Below are 22,931 nucleotides of genomic sequence, written 5' to 3' on the forward strand. Positions count from 1 at the left end.
GAGCAGAGCTGACTACCGGAAGTGCTCGTGTGTTGTTCGCGAGAAGACGCATGTGTCCGGTTGACTTTTAGTGGGATGCTTAAAGCAAGAATTTCCCTGTGTCCTGAAACTTGTCTGTGGGAAAGGTTTGTGAAAAATATCTGCCTTTTCGGATGACATAATGTAAATATCAGCCGTTAACTAGCTAGCTAGTGTCTAAAGTGTTGCTGTTGCATTGTTACCTGCGCAGCAACGTTCACTTGTAACCGTGTGAAATAAGCTTACTTGCTTCTTATGTTTTTAAACTAGTCAAGCTGTGTATTGCTGAACTGCTGACAGTGGTCACTGTGCGTGTGTGTGTGCACGCTCTAGCCTTCTGTTTGTATTGTTATTATGTAATGTTTTGACAAACACTGACATTTATCCCTAACGTTACATTACCAAGGAGGCGTTTCTGTACAGTATCAAGCAATACATTTATTAATAGACTAAATTTAGAAAATGTAATTATGGGGAATAGGCACAGTTGAACTCAGGAAAGCTGGTAACTTTTTCTTAGAGAAGTGATCAAGTTTCGTAGTCCAAACAAGTCTCTTAATCATAGTTGATGTCTTAAAGAAGCACTCAAGTGACTCAGTACAGCACCTCCATAAAGTTGTGGGAGTTTTGCATGATATATTAACAATGGAAGGCCCAGATATTTTGACTTTTAGTCAGCTCAGTTAGTATGGGTCAAGCTCCAAAAATGCTGTATTTTATGAGTGCTGGAACGATCAGTTGAATAGTTGACTGAAAAATGACAATTGCAGATTCATTTTCTATCAAATATGCCAAAACATCATCCAGTTCCAGCTTCTCAAATGTAAGGATTTGCTGCTTTTATACATTTTAAACAGAATATTTAGTGGTTTTGGACTGTTTGTCTGACAGAACAAGACATTTGCACTGTGAGAAACTGTCAGACATGTTTCACTATTGAGACCTGATATTGTTCATATTGGCTCTCTGTCGCTGACTGGAACACTTCAATGAAACGGAGCCATTGTGAATTGTTAATATTATTAGTAACATCTGTGCTACAGTGAAAAAGATGAATGCAAGTCCATGCACTTCATAATACATCAGAAAAGCATGACATGGCTGTTCTTTCCCTATTTGTTTGCAATATACAGTAATAAGAGTTTGTATGTTTTTCATATAGGAACACATAGTAAGCATTGTTTAGCACATAGTCTTACTTCAACATAAACACATTTTACTCATTGTGTGATTGTTGTGTTTATGATAAAGCTGCTTAATATAGATTGTATTGTAAAGTTTGTATGGAGTCTTATATGCGAGACCTTTCTTCCTCTATGTGTTTTTCTGTGCAGATGACTGCTCAGGAGGTGCGTCTGTGTGGTCTCCTGCTGCGGGAGCATTTTGGAGAAGTGGTGGAGAAAGTGGGAACACACCTGCTCAGAGGTGGAACACAGAATTTAAGAACCATCATTAATGAGACTGGCATCCCACTGGACCTGGTACCACTCCTACCCTTTCTGTTTCAAGGCTGTTACTCTCTCCACTTCACACCATGGAAATATAATTACACATGTTCTAAATAGTGTTATAGACACTGATTCTCAGCATTTTCAGAGTTCACCAGCCTTTCTGGTTTCATTGGTGGACTATAAAGCCGTTCTCGGCGTAATTTACAGTGTTTACATAGAGTAGTTTTTTTGCATCATCCATTTAAATGCAAAACCTAGTATCTCTTTACATGACTGGTAGATTTGTGCTCCATGACAAGTGAAACAATATCATGGAGAAAAAACAACAATCAGCTTTTTTTTTTTATACAAAATGTGCTTTTTACTGGGCTTATTGGAGCAATAAGAGTAGCACAGTATGCTATTACATACAATATACAAATACATTTTCTGCCTTAATTTGATTAGTAGTTTAGTGGCCATTTGTCTGAAAAATCCAAAACAAACATTAAACAAAGAGCCACTGATGCACCATGGGTTTGTGGTTTACGCAGGCGAAAGAATGCATTGTCCATACAGGATTCTGTTTTTCTCATTATTTATTTAGCAAACCAAAACAAGCAAACAAACAAATGAACAAAGGAACTCCTATTGCTGCCTCTCTTGCTCTGGTAAAAAAACAACAACATAGGCCCACCCCGGTGCATGCTGGTCCTGTACCTGCCTACTCCTATATATGTATATAGTGTTACCCAATTCAAACAAACCACAAAACTAAGTATACTTAAACACAACAAATAAAATAATTAAACTAAACGAATGACTATCAAAAGAAAAGGCTATCTTAATATATACAAAAATCTAACCTAAATAAGCAAACATCTATAATAATTAAACAATACTACTTATGAATAAAATAAGTAAATACTGACATCAAATACATAGCTCTTACAAATTGTATTGTTTTGTGTGCATGTAAAAGGGATCGTGAATGTAAAGCACCTCTTTGCTCCCCGTTCTTTCTCCTTGTAGGTAAAGAAGTCCCTGTGTGTGCTCGTGCAGCATGGGGCCTGTGTGTTCAGCTCAGGCCGTAAAGGAACAGGAAGCCCCACAGAGTATCGGACCAGCTGTGATCGGATTCTGAGAATTCTGAGATACCCGCGTTACATCTACACTGCCAAAACCCTGTACGGGGACACCGGAGAGCTAATCATAGAGGAGTTACTGCAGAGAGGTCACTTGACCATGAGTAGCACGGTTAAGACAGTCGCCGACCGCCTCACACAGAACATGGAGGGTCAGTATCTCAGTGTCTGTGTTAATCAAAGGCCTAGTTTTGGGTTTATCACTCAACACTTGGCAGTTATCAGAGCCAGAAAATCTAATTTTTGTCAAATCCTTGCATCCTTAGTGGAAACCAGGCAGGATGTTAAGAAAAATGCACCAAAACATAAACTTAATTTATGATCTATGACAAAAAAGTAACAACAGCAATTTAAATTGTCCATGTTGTTCTAGAGGGTCGCTGCATGGATTACAGTGAAGTGTCTACTGCCTTCTCCAAACTGGTGGAGACCCATTTTCTTCAGCGCTGCCCCCCGATGGTGGGAGCAGGAACAACAGGCAGTGCCACTCCAGCGACCCCTGCGACCCCTGGTACCCCAGCTGCCCCCGTTAGCACTGCTCCGCCCACTCCGGAGAGCTTCCCCGACTGTTACAAGGTGCCTCACATGACACTTGTCGGGCGAGGCAAACGCCAACTCTGCAGTGAGGATGGAGAGGACCAAAGGAATGCAAAGAAGGCTAGAATGGATTCACAGGTGAGTGTTTGGAACATGCTAGTTACACTTTAAACACATTTGCTTTGCTTTTAAAACTCAAATGACCTCTTCTTTTCCCTGCCCCTTGCATATAACGCCTTGCTTATCTTTTTTGTGACCCTCCGTCTCTCTCTGTGTGTCTCTAATGCTCAGACTCATGGTGATGAAGGGATTAGCTGGCAGGTAAATTTTGAGAGGTTCCATCTCCACTTCAGAGACCAGGCCATCATCAGTGCTGTCGCCAACAAATGTGATCAGGTCAGCTTTTTACTCATGAATGTTTAAAATATATTGTTTAAGGAATGGTCATTTTGGGAAATTCGCTGTCTTTCAGAGAGTTTAAATGAGAAGATTGATACCACTCTCATGTCTTTTTGCTACAGCCAGCACTAAGTTAGCTTAGCATAAAGACAGGGGGAAACAGCTAGCCTGTGTCTGTGCAGAAATACCACATTAGCACATTTAATGCTCACTAATTAATGATATTTTTCGTTCACCGTTTTCATAGCAACCTCAAGGTGACGATAAGACTCAAAGAAGTCACTGTGCCCGCGCCAAAAAATAAACTAATTGTTAAACTAATAATCTTGGAAGATCTTCATTTAAATAAATGTCTGTTAAGTCACTCTCTTTTGCTGAATGAGGTAACACAATGGGGATTGCGCCAATGGCCCATTGATGAAAATATTTACATATTTGCAGTATTATGAACTGGTTATTTGTGGCGTCATTCCTGCAAAAACAATCTATAAAGTTACTGATAATGCAAACTGAACATTTCCTACTGCTGCAGCTTCACATAAGTGTTTAATTAAACACAAGTTGACTATTATTATTAGTATTTACAGGAAATGCAATGCGTTTGTCAGTGAGTTTGACACTGAACGCTGTCGTTTATCAAAAGTATGTCTAAAAAACAAGACAATGGCATTTTTTGACAGCGGATCAGTTTGAAAAATTAAAGACGGAGCAGCCAGAGTAGTTAGATAAAGAACTGCAGGCAACACATCTTCCATTTGTCTGCGCTGGTAACCAATTTATATAAAACAGACTTAAAACAAACAAGCAAATTGCATCAATCAAAGAATTTTCCTTCCATGTTAAGGCAAGTACATTTAGTGCTCAAATGATCCATAATCCTGTTTTTAAAATCTTGTTTTTGTACAAGTTAAACAAACCATTTCAATTAGTGAGCTTTAGAAGCGTTGGTCGGGAGATTTTGTCCTTCAGACAGAACCAGGCTAGCTGTTTCTAATCATGTTACAGTCAGCACTGCTGTACAGATATCTGCCTGCCTGTTTCCTTTACGAGGAAAAAGTATTATTTTGGTTGTTTATGGTTATAATGATTGTCTTTCTACATGATTGATTCCTAATAACCCAGACGAGCAGTGAGATAGTGAGGACTATGCTGAGGATGAGTGAGGTGACGACCTCGCCCACAGCCACCTGTACAAAACCTCTCTCAGCCAACGAGATCTTCAGGTCCCTCCCGACCAGCTACAACATAGCCAGACCCATCTTAGACCAGTACCTCACGCTACTGGTTGATGACCCGGTATGACCTTTGCAAGAAACCTGTCAAATTTTAGAATCTGAAATTTCTATCTGCAAGATTTGTTTTGATCTCCTTGTCCTTTTCATATTCTAGATGGAGTTTGTGGGAAAGGCTGGTGAAAGTGGAGGAGGAATATACGTCGTCAGTATCTTTTTTTACATTTTATTTAGAGGCTCATGAACATATTGTCAAGAACCAACACGCACGTTTTGTACCATTTTAAAATTCATGAAACACAAGGCGTGGGCGCTTTTCTTAACTCGCCTCTCAGATCTGCACAGAGCGCTGGCCAATCTGGCTCGAGCCACGCTTGAGTCTGTCGTACAGGAGAGGTAAGTGTGTTTTTTAATCGTGTATACATGTGATTGCCCGGTAATCATTATTAATCACTTTTAATCTGTTATCAGATTTGGCTCCCGATCAGCGCGCATCTTCCGTCTGTTGCTGAGGAAACGTCACCTGGAGCAGAAGCAGGTGGAGGATTTTGCAATGATTCCAGCCAAAGAGGCCAAAGACATGCTCTACACGCTGCTGTCAGAGAACCTGGTCCAGCTACAGGTACCAGCTTGACATGTGAAGAGGCTTTCACGATGCCCCTCTTTGCATTAATGCATTCTTAGGGTGATGGATTGTTGACCACTTTTCCTCCTGATTCCCGCAAAAACACTTAAACACAACGTGGAAGAACTTCCAAAGCAGACACTCCGAACTGTTGCCACAAATGATTTATAACTTTGACCAAAAAAAGAGAGGACACACTGAACACTGTGATGGATGTAAATATACAAAGCAGGTCTCTTCAATTTTCTTAGTGAATTAACATGAGCGACAACGTAGCAGTAATAAAATAAAGCTGATCCAAAAACCTACTTTGAAAATTATTTTGGCTTACTTTTTGAAGTGAATGAGATATTCTTAATTCCTTACTTATAAAGGACCGTAGCCTTATTCTTTATTCTGTGTGTCTCTGTGGACAATGACGCAGGAGTAATTAGATATAAGTGACCATTTGGCAGTTACACTGAGACATTGATAATCTGAATGGGCACACTTTAAATCATCAAATTTGAGGGAGCAGCCCCAGCTGTTATTCTTTTAATCTACCTACGTATTCTCTCTGAACAGCCATGACATTTTTTTCTATTCTTCAGGAAATCCCGAAGACTCCTGACTTCGCTCCCTCTCGTACTTTCTATCTTTACACCGTCAACCAGCTCCCAACTGCAAGAATGCTGCTTCAGAACTGCTACAAGGTAAAAACAATGAACACGCCGGAACCTTCCTAACCTCTGGTTAGAAGAGGACTACAGATGACATGCTTTTTTTTTGTCTTTAAATGTTGGTTGGTTTTGGCTTCAGTAATGTTTTGGCTCCTAACGTTTTTCTCTCGCAGACAGTCGCCAACCTCATAGAGCGACGCCTGTTTGAGTCCAAAGAGAGCAAGTGAGTTCATCATGCCCAGGAAGTCGAGATAATTTCACATCATGGACTCTTAAGAGCTGTCTGGCTCACACACACTGTCACAGATCAATGTTTGATTGGTTTTCTGCTTGACTGGCAGGCGTCTGCTGGAGAAATCCCAGCGAATCGAGGCCATTCTGGCATCCCTGCAGGCCAGTGGGGCTGAGCCTGAGCAGCTGACGGAGGTCGAGGAGATGATCACTGCTACTGAAAAGCAACAGCTGGAGGCCTTACGGCTTCATATCAACAAGTAAGAGCACAAAACTACAACACCCTTTTCTACAGGTGACTGTTGGTTACAATTCTCACTCCTGTTCTTTTCCCCTCCAGGTTAGATTCAGCAGAGAACCAGGTAGATGAATCCATCTTTCTTATAGAGTCCTACGTCACCTCCACTGCATCCACAAGTTGAGGACATTACAACTCACACGCAGTACTTTTGAAGATTTGTTCCGTTACTTTTTGTGTATGAATGCTGTCAAGTATGGCTGTTTTATAGTTTATATGACTGGATTGATTCAGTTTGGAGCGTAGTAAAATGTTAATAGATGACTTTGCTTGTTTTTATTGCACGCGTCAGCAAATCAATAAATTGAGCACGACAGTACTTCTTTTCAACAGTTTTAATTTCATTGAAGAACAAACACAAAACTGAAAGACAAACATAGGGCAAAGTGATCATTTGAAATGTAAAACCATGAAGATGTCTGTATATTAAATAAAAGAATTGTGGTTTGGTACACTTTGTTTTTTCCTTAAAATTAGAAAAAGATTATTTACATTAGTGCTCCCGACCCTGGAAATAGTGGGTAGTGCATTTCCGTTGGACCCTCTCTCTCTCTCTCTCTCGCTCACTCTCTCTCTTTGGTCCTGGAAGTCCCTGTTGCATCTGTGTATCGAGTCCAAAATTGTCTCTGTGCCTGGTAAGAGGTGGACTCAGCTCACGTGGTAGGCGTCATGGCAAATGACTTGCAAAAGTTGGACTCAGTCCTCATGGTTCTCATCCTCTCCTCTCTGTTTGCGTGCGAAGAATCCCATCTGATGAGAAATAAGATAGAGATTGATATTCTGTCCACAAGACACTCCATTTTCCTGAAGATATTTTAAGGTCAATGTAACATGAGAATACCTTCCATAGTATGAAAATGATGAGGGCCAGTAGCAGCAAACCGCCAATGATGCTGCCAATCAGAATCCACAGCGAGATGGGAATAGCCCGGCCCTTTAGCACCTCCAGTACAGTCTACAGAAAAATGGATGAAGGGAGAGATTGGAGAAAGAAAATTCCATTCCCATTCTGCCTCTCAAAATCCTGCCACAGTCATCTTACCTCCCTCCAGACTGTTCCTGTGCCCAGAGTAATAAGGTTAGTCTCCTGAGCTGCGAGGCGATAGGCCCCTATTATCTTCACTGACTTGTATTTGGCCTACAGAAAGAGAGACAGAGGTGATGACCAGTGTTTGTGTCACAGGACAGAAATATTAAGGCTGAAATGAGCGTCTGGGTGCAGTTGAGTAACTCACCTTTCTGAAAAAATCGTCATGAACTTGGCGACTGATGCGAATGGCGGCGGTCTGCCCTCCTAGAAGCTGCTGGACTTCACACACAATCTCAGTGCACCAGGATCTGCTGCAGTTCTAAAAACATGGATATCAAACATGCATGTTAACTTGTATACTGACGCTGCTCAGTGTTCCGCAGCTGCTGTGCTACCAGAGGCCTCACCAGTATGTCATTCTGCATCATGTCTTCAGGATGAAGGGAGCGTACATCTCTCTGTCTGGCCTTAAGCTGGGCCAGATCATTCAGCACGCTGCAGTTCACTCCCGTGGCCTACGGGGCAAATTAAATCTGTCAGATATGATGTAAAAGAGAAATACAAACACTCACAAAGCAGCACTACTCACATTGTGTGAGACATCGGTGACGGTCATGAAGACTCTGTCTCCTGCAGCCACGGAGGGCAGATGCAGCCTCAGCTCCAGATTACTCACAGAGTAACAGCCGAGGTTCTGCAGCTAAAAGCACAGACAAAGAAAATGCTCTAATTTTGCCTCGTTTTGTTTCTATGCCTCCTCGACATGCTGTCCGTCCCATTTTTGTGATTGCAATATCTCAAGAACGACTGGATGGCATTTTTACAAATTTGGCCCAAACGTCCAATGTGACTCAAGGATAAACTGATAAGATGTTGGCAGTTCAAAGGTCCAGTTCACTGCCATTACTCAAGAATTGATATTCTATTTATGACAGTTTTCACACACGTCTAATAGGATATAATCTTGAAGTGTTGACAAACAAACTGCAACTTAAATGGTTGGCAGAGGCATACAAAAAGCTAGGCAGTAATTCTAGTTTATAGTGATGATGACAAGACAACTTGACCCCATGGGTTGCATTATAGTTGAGCTATGTGAGCCATAGCTTTACCCTGAGGTGAGTGTAGAATTCTGGTCCAATTGCTTCCGACACTGTCCGTGTGGGGTGGACCTCATATCGGTTCAAATTAGAGTCACTGCACAGATAAAAAAACACATTGATGCAAAAATATTTAAAGTAGCTAAAATATCTTATTGTTAAAATGTACAAACATTATGCTGCGCAAACATACCTGCTAACAAACAAATCTGGTTCATACTGAACAAAGCTCTGCAGCTGAACACTGTTGTCCCCCAAAGTATCCTTTCTCTCGACACTGTCACTGTAAAAGAACCAGAGAGTTACTAAAACTAAGGTGCTTTTTATGTTTATTAAGGTTTTCAGTCTTTGTGAACTGTGCGTGTACGTAGTATGTTGAACTTGCTGCTTTAGTCAGCTACCTGGCAGCGTGAAGCTTCATCTGCACTCGACTGTGCAGGGATGTGCAGCTGAACTCAAACTCCAACATGAAGTTAACCTTCAAAAAAAGAAAACAGCCAGCTGAAGTGACACATTTCACCTGGAGGAAGTGAAGTATGAGTGGGAGTCGAGAGAATGACGGGAGCTGTTTCCTTGGTGCGGACATACTTTTGACTGGGAGCGAAATACTGGATAGCTGACATTACACGAGTGGCTGTTGGCGCCAAGTGCTGTACACTCGATCTTGAAGTGGGCATCCTCCTACATCCAAAGAAAAGGGTGAGTTTGTCGGTGGTGTGTATAGATGTTTATGTTAAACGTGGTTCTTCATGTGATTTACCCGAATGCTGAGGCTGGAGAAGTGCAGGTTGCGTGAATAGTGCAGCGTCAGGCTGGTGTTGTAGGCGTTTTCCAGTCTGTTCTGAAGCTGCACCTCCACCGCCATACGCCTACGAGGGCTGCGAATCACATAAGGCTTCTGTCTGTGGAGGAAACACAATAGACACTTACTGACACCCAACAACTGAGTAGATATCTGTTCTTGATAAACTGATGTGGAAAGAAATGAGTATAAGGAGAATATCTCAAATCTGTACCTTGTCCCAGAGATGTCCATATGAGCCTGTAGCACCAGGTCTGTTGTACACACATCGTCCTCACCACAGTCTTTAAAGAACTGGATCTGGAGAGGTACAAGTGGAGAGGACAGCGTGTTTGATGGAGAACAGAGGGAGGAAACGTAATGCAATAAGGACGCTAGAAATCACAACCACTCACAGATTTCTTGACAGTTGTTGGCCAGCCTTCATCCAACACTGGACCGCTCTCTGTATTATTGATCTTAAACTGCAGTGAGAAGCTAATTGGTCGGATGTAATCTGCTGTGTCCTGCAACAAAGACAGAAACAAATGTTCGTGATGAAATACAGTCGCCACGTCATTTCAATTTCAAACTTGTGGTTGATGTGTGTAACAACTCTCACATAGACATGGAAGGGCAGCTTGTAGCAGAGAGTTTGTCCTATGTGAACTCTGACTGCCAGCTGGGTCTGCCGGTGGGAGCTCTCGTCAAACAGCGCCCTCGCAGACAACTTCCTGTCATCCAACATGGCCGACACCCACAGATCTGAGGAGAGAGCAGGTAATTGGGACCAGTCTATGATTAGGACAGATGGTGAGTGTTGGAAAAGTACCATTCTAATTATTATGTGTGTCTGGCCATTTCACAGCATTAACGGTCATCGTTACGAGGATTAGTGAGGGTAGAATATAAAGTGTTATACCGAAGCTGTTGCTGTGTGGTCCAGGGGAGCGTGAGACGGTTATAAAGCAGGCGGTGGCGATGAGACAGGCTGACTCTCTGCCGCCCCTCTGGCAGGTCTTCTGAATGACGTTGATGGAGTGAGGCTGGAAGGACAGACTCACGTTGATCTGGACGATGCTTCGAGAGCTGGGCACACGAGGAACAGTGAATGAAACAGGATTTAAGTTTTAGCCATGTGACACCACAAAATGTAGATAATTTCAGTCTACATAGGAAATTAATTAATTATAATTAAAACCTGGAAATTAGTTTGCATAATTGAACTGCCAGTTCCTTCATCTCAAAGTCAATGGGATTTTTGAATCACAAGCTTAAGAGTTTTAACGTTATAACATTTTGTTCCAAAATATAAAATACATCAGTATATACCCCTCTCCTGAAGCTTTTAAGTGTCTAAAAAAAGGCAGTTGCTAACTAGTGGCTAAATAAAACAACAAAACGTCATCGTGCTGACTAGTCCGCCATTACAGCCTCGTTGTGCATACTCGTGCTCATGCAACCGTGGTGTAGTTCGTTTGTTGTAGTTCGTTTGTCGCCTCACATGAGCTTTTTCTGACTATTGCATTCATGCTTCAACAATCATTAAAGTCCCATTGACTTTTTGTGAAGGGACCATGGGACGCTAACTTCCGGGTTGGCCTACAAAAATACGACAGCCCTGCAGCACTCAATAAGGGGTGCATTTAATGTGCTGTTAACCTTCATTTTCTCCCAGTGCATACAGCTGTAAAATCTGTTCTGGCAATGCCCTTCTGTCTTATACCCACCTGAGCAGTACAGCGTTGCCCTGTGCTCCAACTGCCAAGTCTATTAGCTCATCTCCATCCAAATCCAACCGAGCACTCAGACTGCGGCCAAAGTACTGCAGGGAGGGGGAAATAGATGACCCTGAGATACGCTAAGACGACGAGAGAGGCAGAAAAAACAAACAAATCAGTTTGATTGAATACTGAAATACACTCAGTTGAAATGTAATTGGAGGCAAACAACAAGTACCTGCTTGTAATTGTGTATGACGTAAATACCATCTCCGTGGTAGACATAAATGGCCCCCCTGTGCTCATCCTCCAGCGGGGCTCCAACCAGCAGGTCAGTGAAGCCATCGTGGTTGAGGTCTGGAGCGGCTGTCAGGGCGTAACCAAACCTGGCATCCTGGGACTTGTCCTCAGACTTCAGAGTACCATTAGACACAAACACCTCCTCCTGGGAGAAAAGAAAGAGGTAACAGGATACACCAGTAGTTTGAGAAACTGTTATGGAGTTTGATAAATGTTGTGTAATGATAATCCATCAGGAGAAGAAGGAGATGATCAGTGCCACTGCTGTCTTACCCCACTGAGGGTGTAGATGTAAACTCTACCAGTCTCCTTGTTTCCTGAGCCGAGGTACATTGGAGCTGCAACCAGAAGGACATCAGTGATGCCATCCTGGTCAATATCCAGCCCACACACCTCACTGCCATAGTAAGATCCAATCTACAGACAGAAACATGTGCTCTCAGTTCACTGCCACTAGGTGGAGTCCTTGCTTCAATCTCTATCGAATGAGATTTGGGCTTTTATCTTAAGAACAAACAATGGTGGCAGAAGGATTGAGGAGAGATTCATGACTAGACAGCTTTACCTGTTCTCCATTGAGAGCCTGTACAATGTTGACATCGCCCTCATCGCTGAGTTCAAACAGGATGACTTTGCCTTTGTGTTTGAATCGAGGAGCACCAGCTACATACAGCGTCTTCCAGTCACCAACGATCACAGATGACACTGTGTAACCTGGAAACACGTATAATGAAATGATTTTTTACGTCATGTAACACAAGAGTCACACTGTTAAAATATGATAAAAATGTGTCACATCTTATTGGTTGTATATATTTCTGTCAATGTTTGCATCATAGTTCACATTCATGCTCTTAAAAGTGTGGGCTGACTTCAGCCTACTTTGAGGGCGGTGAGTTTTTAAGGCTGGTATAAAAGACCTCTGACTTCTCGAGCAGGCTCGCCTATAGGGGGTGGAAAGGGGGAAGCTTTCAGGGGCCCAGGCTTTAGGGGGGGGGGGGGTCATGGAGGCCAGCAGTAATTATACCTATGTTGAATACACTTATTGTAAGTCGCTTTGGATAAAAGCGTCTGCTAAATGACTGTAATGTAATGTAATTATGTTCATATTAAAGCAATGATGACCAGATCTTATTTTGAACCAAAATATTCACCATTACTTATTAAAACAACAAAAAAATATGAATGTTATTTATTAGTAGAATGTAGTCTGTTTCCAGTGTTGGGCAGTAGCTGCATTACAAGCAGCAGCGTTATTAGTTCAAACACATTCTTCACTGTTTCAATAATACTGCGAGTGACACCACCACCACACATAGACATTCATGTGTAGCTGACAGAAGCCTTTCCACACGAGGGTGGCATAAGTATGGCCTACCAATTCTTGGGCTGATGCTCATGATGCCTCTGCTGCAGGGAATACAGACACGCAAACTTGTGTTTACTTCATGGAGAGGTGGCAGAGGGACTCGTGATGGCTGTAGGCCTACACATACGGCCATGAACACACACTGTTTAATTACATGCAGATGCTACAGACAGTGTAGTACACTGTACATTAATGCAAGGCAGGTGGATATTGCTATCAGTGCTTGATTGACCGTGAATGTTAGAATTAAGCGTGCATTGATAGTTGAATATACATAAGGCCTGTAATTGATGTTATATTATTAATGATGTTATTATATAATACATTTTTAGCTTATACATATTTATAATATCGTATAAGTTTTTTCTATTAATAGCACTGACTTGGAATGAAGTTGGTCCAATGTTAAAAAAAACAACAACAAAAACATAGCTTTGATGTAGTTGAACTACCTTTGTTGCTTCAGCTTAGCTTGCTACATTTCTCTGGGGGTTAGCTTCAGTGCAGTGAGGCTTCGTTAAATATAGATTAACTGGTAGTTTAGATGGCTACGCTCAACACCTGTTTCATAAAGAAAACCCCTCTCGTGAAAATGGAGTCTTTTTTTTTGTACGTCAATAGGTCATAGGTCAAAACGGGTGTCAATGTTTACAAGTTCGATGAGAGGATACACCTTATGTGGAGCTGCCCACGAACAGAGAAACACACCCTGAGAGTGAATTGCAGGATCAGCAATCAGGGAAACAACTGTTCTCTTCTCTATGTTTGATGCAGTAACGTTAAGTTTATGTGCTAGTTTTTAGGGCGACTGTCACGAGTCTGTTTTGCTAAAGTAACGTTAGCTGGGCTGTTCATCTCTTGGTCTGTCTGTCTTGCTCGCCAGCCGCTTCTCGGGATGTTCAGTGACTTTATGCCTGAAAATAGTGGGAGTGAAATACTAATTATTACGTTTGTTAAACGCCAACGGTGTTGATAAACGTCCGCTTCGAAAAGTTAACCTCGTCGCACGTGGACACAGGTTCATTTGCCATTTGTGTTTACAATATTGTGTGGACTGGACTAATAATCTGACAGCAAAGCCAAAGCTCAGTGTTATATTTGATTATTTTCTAAGTTTTATATTTTCTATACATTTGTTTTATGATTTTTCTATATGTACTTATCTTAAGATTCTGTAGAAAACGTTTACATTCAATAAATGTTTGTTTATTCCTCATTCTCTCCTGTATAGGTCTACTACTACTACCCATGACCCGTCCCAGGATAAGGGGAAAGAAAATGGATGGATGGAGCGACTGTGGCTAAGTGGAGAGCAGGGCCGTCCTTCAATCAGAGGATCGGTGGTGCGATCCCCGGCTCCGCTAGTCGCATGTCGATGTGTCGAAGCAAGACACTTAACCCCAAAATTGCTCCCGTAGCTGTGCCTACGGTGTGATAGAATCTGAATTGTAAGTCGCTTTGGATAAAAGCTAAAAGCTTTGGTCTGCTAAATGACTGTAATGGAGTGAATTGTGAGTAAGTCCTTCTTAGCTTACATGTTTGTGTGTAGTAGGAGGAAGAGGCCATGTGCATGTGTTCATATGAGTAAAGCAGATTTGAGGAGGGCCTATTCATCTGACATTTTCAGGGGCCCCACCATTTCTGTGTCTCTATTCACAAAATATTTTAAGAGCAACAAGGATTTAGAAGGTTGTGTAAAGGGTCACATGAAGTTTGGAGCTGATTACATTGAAAGAGGTTTCTGTTTAGTTGTCAGCTAAAAATGTAATATGAACTGGGCAAAGTGAACTGACTCCAAAAGGCCCCAGGTTCACTGTTATGGGATATTAAATTGAATATGGGTTTTGGACTGCTTGAAAGACAAAAAACTGACAAAATACTTTGAAGATGTCACTTTGGGATTTAGGAAATTGTAAAAGGGTATTTTCTCTATGTTCTGATACAGATGAAATGATGAGTCGATTAATTGATTGCGTGTATAATCGTTGCAGTCCTAATCAAATTATAACCAAATTAACTTGTAGGTGGGGGAGGATTTGGGGCCCTGCATCCAGCTCAAAGTTTCTAATGTCTGGGCTTTTGACCGACACATGAATGCACCGCCCCGGAAGAATCGGTCCAAGCAACACCACACAATATCACAATAATCTGTGATAGAAAATGCATTAACATGGTAAAAACCATGAGTATGGTCCTTTTGGTATCATGTTCAGTGATGAGATATGTGGTTACCTAAATAAGCAGCGTGGTTTTTGAGCTCCAGTGGAAACTCGCTTTCAAAAGCCTCTCTGGGCGGCACGATGCGTCCGTTGATCCCTTCCTTCAACACTCCACCATCCCAGTCGTAGGCGCCCACCATCCCAAACAGTATGCCATCCTGAAGAGTGGAGCAGGGCATGGATGAGACACACAAGTGAAACACATGCACTTCACACATAGAGATTAACAGCTGCTGGACTTACATCCAGTGTGTGTGTCGAGAAGCCGATCTGAGACATCTCCATGTGGAACGAGCTCTCGTTGTTGCCCAGTGTGCCTAGAAGGGTAGAGAGAGAGCAAGTCAGCATTCTCCTCTCTTTACACATCTCCTTCCTTCCTTCCTCTCCCTCTCAGGATCTGATCTAGAAGGTTTCATTAGCACGCCCTCTCACCCTGAGGACCACAGGTGGCAGACATGCCTCTCCCTTTCCTCTCCTCCTGTCCCTTCCTCTCTGATTTCCCCCGAAACATTTAAGGGTGGCGTCGCTTTTCATCAGCCTTCCTCTCATGTTCCCGCGACTATTGTGAACGCTGTACACTCCCTCCACCGTCTTTTTCTTGCTTTCTCTGCAGGACGACAGTGTATTTTCTCACAAGGACCTAATCCTCCGACACTTTCTTCCACCCTCCTAAATATTCTTTCTCCACCTTTATCTCGTCTATTTCAGACTCTGCTTTCAGTTTTTGTAACGTCATGCTTGTGTCCTTCTATAGTGGGTGACAATTGGAGACGTTAATCTAATTTAATAGTGAATTCATTTATTAAAAGTAGTGTTGATTAATCTGACAGTGTTACTGTCATGCAACGTGAATAAAATAAGTGTAACCAACAGCTAGTACAGTACATGCTATCCTATGTGACACCATTTTAAAATGAACTCGACTGATAAATGATGTGGTTTGCAACCCCTGAGATCATCAGTGCAAATCATGAGTGACTTAAAAACAAGTTGCTGCTTTCATTTTCTTTCTTTTTTAAACATTGCATCTTTCATTCCTCCAAAGCCTTTCTTCCCGTATCACAAACCTTCCAGCGTGAAGATGCGATCTCCCAGCGCATCCACGATGTCATTGAGCGCAGCTTCATCGGTCACATTGAAAAAGTATTTCTCTTCGGGGTCGCTGGCGATAGACTTGATCTCTTTAATGAACGTCTCTGGGTCCTGCTGCCGGCGGATGTAATGACCCAAAACCTAGAGGCCAGCGTGAGAGAACGACGGAGAAGAAAGATGATGGATTAAACTGAATGCAGAGAATGGGGGTGAAAGCATCAAACGCAGAGCACATGCACAGACACTTTGGCATGTGTCAGAGCAAACACTTCTCCAGGTTTGTGAAGGGACAGTGAAGAGAGAAAAATATCAGTCTGAGGGAAGAGAAGATATTTACTCTGAAGTAGCACAAAAGTGACCCGGAGCTGCAGGATTTAAGCGTAAATGAAATGAATATAAACAAACTTCATTGCCTGTGTAATCTACTGGTAATTATGCAACACCTAAAGGCAACAAGATGACTGGAAAACAGGAGAACGGCGGAAATGGTGGCCACCAGAGATTTGTAAATGAGGAGCGCAGGCCTAGCCGCGAGGTGAAGAGATGACTGATGCAGAAGATATACTGTAGCAGCAGTGGCCTATGGCTTAACGCCTGAAGTACAAATGAGAAAAATTCCATATGAGAAACCAAACCCAAGAATCTCCCCCTGTGACTTCAGCTGCCAAGCAAACTAAGGAAATCCTCTGTTTTCAAAGAGTAGGGGGTCAGGGTTATGGGATGGAGAGGGGTCTAGTGTGTAGAGAGCCTACATAGAAATATGTATATTAAGATCATATAAATTCCTCTCAGGCTGCCAACCGCCGCTGGCTTTTACATGAACAGAGAAAGAGAAGAATAAAGACAGAAAAGAAGAATTTGTGTTACAATTGAAAACCATTTACAGATTTAAGGGACTTGGAAACACAATTGAATTTCAATATAAGAATACAAGTGTGTATATAGATACATGGCCCTTCATAAACCCCTCCACAAACACACACTTCCAGCCCCTGACCTGCACTGATGTATAAAACACAGTCTGTAGTTACGGTGCTCTGGTTTTAAAAGCTCTGCCCTCACACACACACACACACACACACACACACACACACACACAGAGCAACATCAGAACATGGCCGTTGTTACAAGAAGCTCTTACCTGTCATCGCTTTGGACTTTTTGGACAAACACTCGACCACAAGCCACCTTGTTTGTTTCTTTTTGCATTGAAGGCTGCGTATACAATTTCTGCTCTACCCGTACTGTGACTCTTTGGCTGTCTGTCTCAAATTAAACGTTTGCTGGCCTAGCATTATGTTGTTCACATGTCAGATAGTGTTGTTGTTTCTGTGGATTGTCCAGAGTAACGGTTGCTGTTGAATAGGGTGGCTCTGTCCGCCTGTCAACTCCTCGCTTTATTGCCTTTTAGATTTTGGATAAATATTCATGTTCTCCAGAAGATGAATCCTAATGACTTTGGTGATCCCTTGACTTTTCCTCTAGCGCTACCATGAGGTTGACATTTTTGTTTTTTAGTGAAATGTCTTAACTGGTGGATGGATTGTCATGAAATGTGGCACACACATTCATGTCCCCCTTACGGTTGAATTGTAATCACTGTGGTGATTCCTTCATTTTTCGTCGAGCTCTGTCATCAGTCTGGAGGTTCCTAGCTTCTCTTGTGGCGAAGGGAGGGGTCTGCAACCAGTCCAGCCACGAGAGTCTGTCTGTCCCTCTGACACTAAAAGCATGCCACCACTGTTTCTGTGTGCTGAGGGGGTCGGGTGGGGCTGAAAGGGAAGAGTTTTGAATCCCACTTGGCTATTTTAGTAGCCCCAAAGGTTTCATCTGGTAATTTAGAGCCATGTTATTTTTGGGGGAGTGGTGGTGGTATTGTGTGGTTGCCTGAGGGTTCATTTGGTCACCGTACCACTTTCACACAATGTGTGAGGAATGTCAGGGATGCTCTATACACCCAAATGTTAGTTGTTTGTGTGCTTCCCACAATAGTTTCCCTGATTGTAGAAGGTTCCCAAATCTACATTTTGAGCATCACAAGACGCTAAACATTTTAAGTATTTTAGGTTTGCAGGTGCTTGAAGCAGAATGACCGATTGGACCTGATGAGATGTACTCACAGCGATGGCGTATCGGGTGATGTTTCTGTCTACGCACTCGCCCAGAGCGTCTTGTAGCTCCTCCCCGTCATGTGACTCTCCGTCCGTCACTACGATCATCACCTTGGTGGCGCCCTCCCGTGCTCCACGCTCTGCACTGAACGCCTCGGTGCTACAAAGAAGGAAAGGGACAGACTGAGATAAAGAACGTCATCCAGCTGAAATAATGTTGAATCGGGACAAGCGATGCAAGAAGCAAAGAAAATGAAAATAGAAGGGGAGTGCAAGGAGTGAAAGAGCCTGAGGGAGAGGGAGGATGTGAGAGAGAGTCAGTTACTTGGTTTCATAAAATCTCAAATAAACATCCCCTTTAAGATAATATACGATCTCAAGTGCTTCTATTCGAAAATGAATAGCCAGATAAACACAGAGAGATTGAATTTAAGTTGCTTCCCATCAAGCCAGATATATAAATGGTCTAAATCACAAGTGTACCACAACTATATTAGTCATATTTGGCACACATTCGTTTGCTGCCAGTTGACTTGAATCAGTCATGGCATGCAGTGTGCATGTGTCATTGCACACAGCGACCGCATCTGTGCATTCCCATCCTGTTGTGCCATGATACAGAGAGGGAACCTAAATGACAAGCACACGAACAGACCCAAGCCGCACCCTGTTTGTCTCCAGAAACCTGTTCTCAGTGGGACCTGATTCAAGTGTTGAATAGGGCTGGTAAGCCTCAGACCAACACACACACACACACACACACACACGCATTCAACTGAGGAGAGTAGTCACTGCGAGTGAACTCAGTCATTTTCAGGCCTAACTCCAGCCCTTGTCTAAATATAACATCGTGGTCAGCCGCAAGAAACTCAGAGTTAAAAACAACCGTTTCCCCCTATGCAGTCTGCAAATTACATAGGGTGCAGAGAGGAGAAAACAGAAGAGAGGAGTGGAAGGAAAATAACTGTGAGGAACAAATGGATGAGAAAAAACTGGATAGAAATGAGAAACAAGAAATGGCAAACAGTTCAACAATTAGTCTGGAGAAAAGGGAGCGGATCAGAGAAAAAATCAGCACGTAACTCGTAGGAAGAGAAAAGGGTTGGGAATACAAATTAAAAGAATGATAAAATACGGAGTCAAATATTACAACTGAGAAGTTAAAATCCTGCTCTGATGTGGCAATAAGATTGCGTGATGTATCCAGTTAAATAAAACTGGTGGGAAAGAGAGAAGAGGGAATTTTACAAGCGAGAAGTAAAGTGGTAGACGAGAGGGAGAGAAATAACGTGACAAGACAGACATGAACAGGTAAGGAGGGATGGAAGAATAAAAAGTAAAAGAGGGAAGCATAGAAACAATTGGATTTAAGAAACATGGAGATGAAACAGAGGGAAGAGGAGATAAAAAGAGGATAGAAAGTGAGTGGCGCTAATTGGGAGGCCTGGTTGTATTTACAAGCCATTTTATGGAGTCACAGCAGTGTGGTAATGACACGGCGCAGCGGTCTGTGAGTGTACTTTTGTGTGTGTGTGTGAGGGTGAGCGGGAGCGTCTCAGACGGGTGGAGCAATATAGAAATCAGTGGCTAATCCAATTGTAGAGGGCTGTTTGATGTTCATGCATCAGTCTGTCATCTACTTTGCATTCAAACCATTACTGTCATTTAGATGTCAACATCACGCTGTAAGCAGGCGCAAAGCAACTTATAGTTTTTCCCTACACACATTTATGCATTGGCAGCTCAATTTGCGCAATTTAAACTGCGTTATCACCATTTTTTTTTTTTTTTTTTTTTTTAAATGATTAGTTAAAAAAAATACATTTGGCTTTCTTGCCATTATTTAGATGAGAAGATCAATACCACTCTCATGTATGATTAAATATGAATATTAATGCCGTCAATGTGAGCCCTTGTGAGAATAGAAATACGTGTGCATGTGAATTTGAGTGTACGGTGTGAGCCCTTAATATGTGTGTACTGTAAGTATGAGAGTGTGTATTTTTACAGCTGTAGGAGCACTACTTGTCTGACCAGGCTGGGTCTGGCTGTGCCACACCTGCAGCCGTGCTGAGCCAGCAGCCCACTAGTCCAGCTCAGCTAATCCACATGTTTTTCTACCCCGTCACTTTCCTGCATATCGCCAGCTCTGCTATCTGTCCATCTGTGTGTGTGAGCGGGAGTATGTACTGTATGTTTGTGTAAGTCAAAAGTTGTTATATTTTGACATCCTTTGACTCTTGATGTCAAATTAATTCAAAAAGGTTGAAAAACCTGTAACCCCGGCTTGATTTCTTTACAGTGACAGACACACACTTGAGAAAATCTTCACTTAAGTAATTTAGACATTTTCTATATTTTGTTTTCTTGTTTTGAGTCTACTGTTTGATCGTTTGTTTTCACCGTCTGAAGGTAGTGAGATCAAAAGGTCAAGTGTGTAGAAGTGTCTGGATTTTCCATCACTGGTGTTTATGCCACAGTTACACTATTTTACTGGCTCCATTTTCCAGTCACTGCTTTTCAACTACCTTTTAAATGTTTCTCCTACACTTCCTCAACTTTTACCTTTTTAAATGTAGCAGCAAAAAACAGGAACTCTCCAATTACGTGTGTGTGTGTGTGTGTGTGTGTGTGTGTGTGTGTGTGTGTGTGTGTGTGTGTGTGTGTGTGTGTGTGTGTGTGTGTGTGTGCGTGTGGGCGGGCATGTGTGTAGAAGTAGAACACCTCTCCAAGACACACACATCCCAAAAAGGAAGCTGTAGCCACACATCGGGTCTGGGTGTGGTGCTCCATGTGGGTAAGACTTTAATAAAGCAAGAATTTTATTTTGAAAAGAAAGAGATATTTTAAGACGAAGAGGTTTTCACTGACCCTCAACCTACAGAGCTGTTTCTTAACACTTGGGCTACCAGTATAAATACCCTAAAAATACTTCCACAAAGAACAGTCATGAGGGTGATGACAACGTGGGCAACAATACAAGTTTAAAGGAGAATATTTAAAGATGGTCTAAACATTTTGTCAGGATTTTATCATTTATATATCGCTGCTCAATACCTAGTGTTCCCCTCCCCCCCTAACAAAAAGAGAATAAAAAGCTATATGAGCCTAAAAATTATATTAGTTAAAATAACCTTTAATTTACACCTGCATTAATTGATTTTTGGCTACTTAGCGGCAGCACAACAAGCTGTAAACACAACATTGACATATTATCATAAAGTAATGTTAGCAAATAGTTGCTTATCATCAGACACAGAGGAATGATATCAACACACATTCATTTAAAAAGTGAAATATCGTTCTCGTATGAGCTGCTAAATACTCTGCTACGTGTATCATAATTATGTGTGGACTTATGAGCAATTGATGCATGGTTGAGATCAAAATATTGGATTGGAGCAGCTTTATGTATCCTATGATACAACATTTAATCCGTGGCTGTGTTGGAATTCACATACTAACATCACATAGTAAAATTGTGTGTGGGCAGTCTGATGGTGGCAGACTTAACTGTTCATTTAGTTGGCGGTACGCTGTATACTGATTGAATAGGCATATCTAGTATACAGTACGTTAGTATGCGATTTAGAACAACGCCCTTGTCTGATATCTTAGTAAGCCGTTAATCAAAATCAGCCTGATGGGATCATACACATATTATTAGAAAGACCAGACTAGAAAGAAACAGACCTGATTGTAAATATAACTACAAATTATACAGTGATATATTTAGAGAAAAATGTTATACCAAAATCTAAACAGCCAGACAGTTTCCAGTTCGCCAGGCAGATCTAGAAAATCTTTTAGTACAAAGAACATCAGCCAATGAGAGTGAGGTAACAGTGATTGACAGGCCTACCAGGCCGTGTGGATGGCGTATGCAGTGCGCGTCTCTCGTCCCTCCTGTCTGCTGATGTTCTTGGCGGCCTCCACCACCTCCTGTGTGGTCTGGTAGTCCTTCAGAGACCACTCGTGGACTGCTACCTCGCCATACTGCAGTATACCAACCTGAATGTGCGCACACACACACACACACACACACACACACACACACACACACACACACACACACACACACACACACACACACACACAAGTATTTCAACAATGCCACATGTTTATGGTTGTGCTGGCACATACTTGTGGAAAGCAACATCTGAGACTCTTGTTTCTGGGGGTGAACTATCTCTTTAAGTACCAATCTTGTTCTGAAAGCAAACAGTGCTCTTGGGGAATTTTTGAATTCATTCAAAAACCAGAGGTATTTCCTCTTCACCTCACTTTGCCTGCTACCCCTTATCCTCCCTTTTCAAAACCCAAACCCCCTCTCTCCCCTCTTGTTGTTTGGCTCAGAATAACGTCCCCAGATCCCTCCCCCCCCCGACTTCCATTTCTCTTCAACCTCAAGCTAGCTCTGCTCACGTCCCTTTACATTACTAACGCAATTCATTCTGGTCATATTTGCCAAACTGGTTCCTCTGTCACTCTGTGCATGTTTTCACTCAAGGGACTATAGCTTGTCTTACTCTTCTGGGCAACAGCTATGGGGTTTCAGAGATTTAAGTGGGAGACTCACTCAAATTCAAACCCGCAGGTTTCCATTACTAATGTAAATAATATTTATAGGCAAA

General features: G+C 42.2%; 2 protein-coding genes across 2 annotated transcripts in view; one reads left to right on the forward strand and one right to left on the reverse strand.

Moving 5' to 3' along the window:
• On the forward strand, positions 1–7,200 carry polr3c (polymerase (RNA) III (DNA directed) polypeptide C). The gene is made up of 13 exons (XM_079164703.1): positions 1–125; positions 1,353–1,499; positions 2,481–2,745; positions 2,967–3,268; positions 3,422–3,526; positions 4,652–4,825; positions 4,919–4,970; positions 5,097–5,157; positions 5,233–5,383; positions 5,977–6,078; positions 6,219–6,268; positions 6,387–6,536; positions 6,617–7,200. The coding sequence occupies exons 2-13, from the start codon at positions 1,353–1,355 to the stop codon at positions 6,696–6,698; spliced, it is 1,641 nt and encodes a 546-aa protein (XP_079020829.1). The 5' UTR covers positions 1–125; the 3' UTR covers positions 6,699–7,200.
• Positions 7,191–22,931, reverse strand: part of itga10 (integrin, alpha 10) — a 24,504-nt gene continuing 8,763 nt past the window's right edge. The window contains exons 7-30 of the mRNA XM_079164700.1: positions 22,160–22,308; positions 18,307–18,457; positions 16,162–16,327; positions 15,338–15,411; positions 15,108–15,252; positions 12,072–12,220; positions 11,780–11,923; positions 11,445–11,651; positions 11,216–11,346; positions 10,408–10,574; positions 10,108–10,250; positions 9,902–10,012; positions 9,721–9,806; positions 9,465–9,606; positions 9,293–9,385; positions 9,106–9,182; positions 8,898–8,987; positions 8,717–8,801; positions 8,194–8,304; positions 8,012–8,119; positions 7,810–7,923; positions 7,617–7,712; positions 7,416–7,529; positions 7,191–7,324 (exon numbers count right to left, since the gene is read on the reverse strand). Coding sequence (XP_079020826.1) covers positions 7,271–7,324; positions 7,416–7,529; positions 7,617–7,712; positions 7,810–7,923; positions 8,012–8,119; positions 8,194–8,304; positions 8,717–8,801; positions 8,898–8,987; positions 9,106–9,182; positions 9,293–9,385; positions 9,465–9,606; positions 9,721–9,806; positions 9,902–10,012; positions 10,108–10,250; positions 10,408–10,574; positions 11,216–11,346; positions 11,445–11,651; positions 11,780–11,923; positions 12,072–12,220; positions 15,108–15,252; positions 15,338–15,411; positions 16,162–16,327; positions 18,307–18,457; positions 22,160–22,308 — 2,907 coding nt within the window. The 3' untranslated portion in view covers positions 7,191–7,270. The remainder of the gene's footprint in view (positions 7,325–7,415; positions 7,530–7,616; positions 7,713–7,809; positions 7,924–8,011; positions 8,120–8,193; positions 8,305–8,716; positions 8,802–8,897; positions 8,988–9,105; positions 9,183–9,292; positions 9,386–9,464; positions 9,607–9,720; positions 9,807–9,901; positions 10,013–10,107; positions 10,251–10,407; positions 10,575–11,215; positions 11,347–11,444; positions 11,652–11,779; positions 11,924–12,071; positions 12,221–15,107; positions 15,253–15,337; positions 15,412–16,161; positions 16,328–18,306; positions 18,458–22,159; positions 22,309–22,931) is intronic.

The sequence above is a fragment of the Pholis gunnellus genome (genome assembly GCF_910591455.1).
Source record: "Pholis gunnellus genome assembly, chromosome: 8".
Taxonomy (NCBI): Eukaryota; Metazoa; Chordata; class Actinopteri; order Perciformes; family Pholidae; genus Pholis; species Pholis gunnellus.

Bases quoted from the DNA above. Each gene is read 5' to 3' on its own strand.
- polr3c (XM_079164703.1), top strand. From the start codon at position 1,353: ATGACTGCTCAGGAGGTGCGTCTGTGTGGTCTCCTGCTGCGGGAGCAT. The intron at 5,158-5,232 runs GTAAGTGTGTTT...ATCTGTTATCAG, and splicing joins GAGTCTGTCGTACAGGAGAG to ATTTGGCTCCCGATCAGCGC. The intron at 6,269-6,386 runs GTGAGTTCATCA...CTTGACTGGCAG, and splicing joins TTTGAGTCCAAAGAGAGCAA to GCGTCTGCTGGAGAAATCCC.